The 2039-nt window shown below is 68.9% G+C and overlaps 1 protein-coding gene across 1 annotated transcript in view; it reads left to right on the top strand.

The window, feature by feature from the left end:
* MNEG_13532 (hypothetical protein) overlaps window positions 1-985 on the top strand; it is a gene marked incomplete at both ends in the record, with an annotated part of 4639 nt that extends 3654 nt beyond the window's left edge. Inside the window, 2 exons of the mRNA XM_014037996.1 lie at window positions 383-543; window positions 852-985. Of these exons, the coding sequence (XP_013893450.1) occupies window positions 383-543; window positions 852-985 (295 nt within the window). The remainder of the gene's footprint in view (window positions 1-382; window positions 544-851) is intronic.
* Between the last annotated feature and the right edge of the window lie 1054 nt (window positions 986-2039).

The raw sequence follows: 2039 nt of genomic DNA, 5'->3' as shown, positions 1-2039 counted from the left end.
CGCCTGCACTGCGTCGGCCTGCCCGGCCCCGCCCCGCCCCGCGCCCGGCGCCCGCTGCAAGCCGGCGCCCCCCTTGCACGACAGCCACACAATTCGTCGGCTCGCCTCGCCGGCGCCCGCGCCCGCGCCGCACCCCGAGTCAGCCTCTGGGTGCGCTACAGCCTGATTCGCGGCAGCAGGGTCGGCAGTGTCGTCGCGCCACCCAGCGCCTGCTGGCCCTGCAGTACCCTGAACACCGGCCTTTGTCCCGGTTTCATACATACCTACGCACGTCCAAATTGGGGAATGATTGAATTTTTTGTACGGTGTCAAATGCTTACCGCTGTACATACATCGATCGTGCCTCATCGGCCACCCCCTGGCCCCCTTGTGTTGCTGCCAGGGCGCTCGCCGCAAAGCGCCACAAGCGCGAGCGCGCGCTGCTCTGCGGCTGCAGCGCCGGCGGCGCCGCGGCGGCGGTTGCGCTGCCCTTCATAGAGGCCGCCCTCGGGCCGCCCGGCGTCGCGGCGGCGGCCGCGGTGCTCCTTGCCAACACTATTGCAGGTGCGGCACCCCCACCTCCCCCCCCCTTCTGGAGGCCGACGCTTTTACTGCCTGCTGGCATGGGCAAGGTCTGTCGCGCTCTGAGGCGCGCCTGAACGTGCCAAATCCGCCCTTCGTTTGATGGAGGGTGCCCCCTTGCTGACATTCAACGCGTGCAGCCCACCCCACGCCCCACAAACAAGTCAGAACCCACCGCACCCATGCGCTGACCTCTGCCGCGTCGCGCGCGCCCCGCGGCCCCTCCAACCTCAACCCCGGCCCCTCGCACCCGCGGACTGCTCCCCGGACTGCACCTCCGGACTGCGCAGTCCACGGGGCGTCCTACCTTCTATTCGGCTCCGCGGGCCCCGCGTTTCCAGAGTCGTACGAGCACGAGGACGGCGGGGTCTACCGCGGGGAGTGGCGGGGCATGAGCAAGGAGGGCCTCGGCGTCTACACGTGAGCACAGAGGGGAGGGGCGCGGGGTGTCGATCCCGATCGAATGTTGAGCCTCTCGTCGGCTCGGCGCCAAAACGTTGAACTCGAAGGCCAGCAGGATTGCCGGAACGCCGGCTGATCCGGGCGCCCGTTCCATCGATCCCGGCGGCGCCCGGCTGCAAGACAAGCGCCGCCCCCGTGCAACGCCGCGGCGGCACCGCGCCGCGCCGCGCCGCACCCCGCCGCGACCGCCCCCGCCCGCGCCGCAGGTACGCGTCGGGGGCGCGGTACGAGGGGGAGTGGCGCGGCAATGTGAAGGACGGCCGCGGGGTCTACTACTACCCCAAGGCGCGTGAGCCCGCGTGTCCCCTTGATAATCATGAATTTACAGTCACTTACATTCACGTACATATGAAAATACATATATGTGTATGTTTTTTGACGTGTTTTACCCATGCTCCTCCCAGCTATCATCGTATCCCAAACGCTGCGATTCAAATCGAAAGCGGTTGCCCTCATGCGGCACATGCCGCTCCGCCGCCGGCGAGCGACGGGCGGCAGGGCGCAACGGGCGCCCGGCGTCTCGCAGCTGGTCCGCCCTGTACCCTGCCCCTGAACCCCAGCTGCCCACCCCGCGATGCGGGGCCCCGGCTTTGCTTATGAGGAGCAAAGCGGGCTCTCGGGCGCCACACTCCCGTAAAAGCGCTCGCCTCAACTCAACACCACGCCGCAGCGAAACCCTCCGACCAAAACCCCGCGCCGCCTCCGGCCCCCTCCTCCGCTAGACGGGCTGCCCCACCTGCCCCCTCCCCTCCCATCCCGGCTTCCCACCCACCTACCCACCCTTCCCTTCCCTTCCACTCATCAAACCATTCGCATCCAATTTGACAGGGCGGCACGTATGAAGGCGAATGGTCTGCCGGCGCGATGGACGGCGTCGGCGTCCGCACCTATAGCAGCGGCCGCGTCGAGGCCGGAAGGTGGAGGGGCAGCAGGCTGGAGGCGCCCCTAGAGCTGTGGCAGTGCGCGGCCGCGGCCGAGGGCGCGGCCGAGTCGGCCCTTGCCGCGCGGTCGGTGCC

The sequence above is a fragment of the Monoraphidium neglectum genome, assembly GCF_000611645.1.
Source record: "Monoraphidium neglectum strain SAG 48.87 unplaced genomic scaffold scaffold03884, whole genome shotgun sequence".
Lineage (NCBI taxonomy): Eukaryota > Viridiplantae > Chlorophyta > Chlorophyceae > Sphaeropleales > Selenastraceae > Monoraphidium > Monoraphidium neglectum.
The sequence above is the reverse complement of the archived record's forward strand: the minus strand, read 5'-3'. Positions and strand labels throughout refer to the sequence as shown.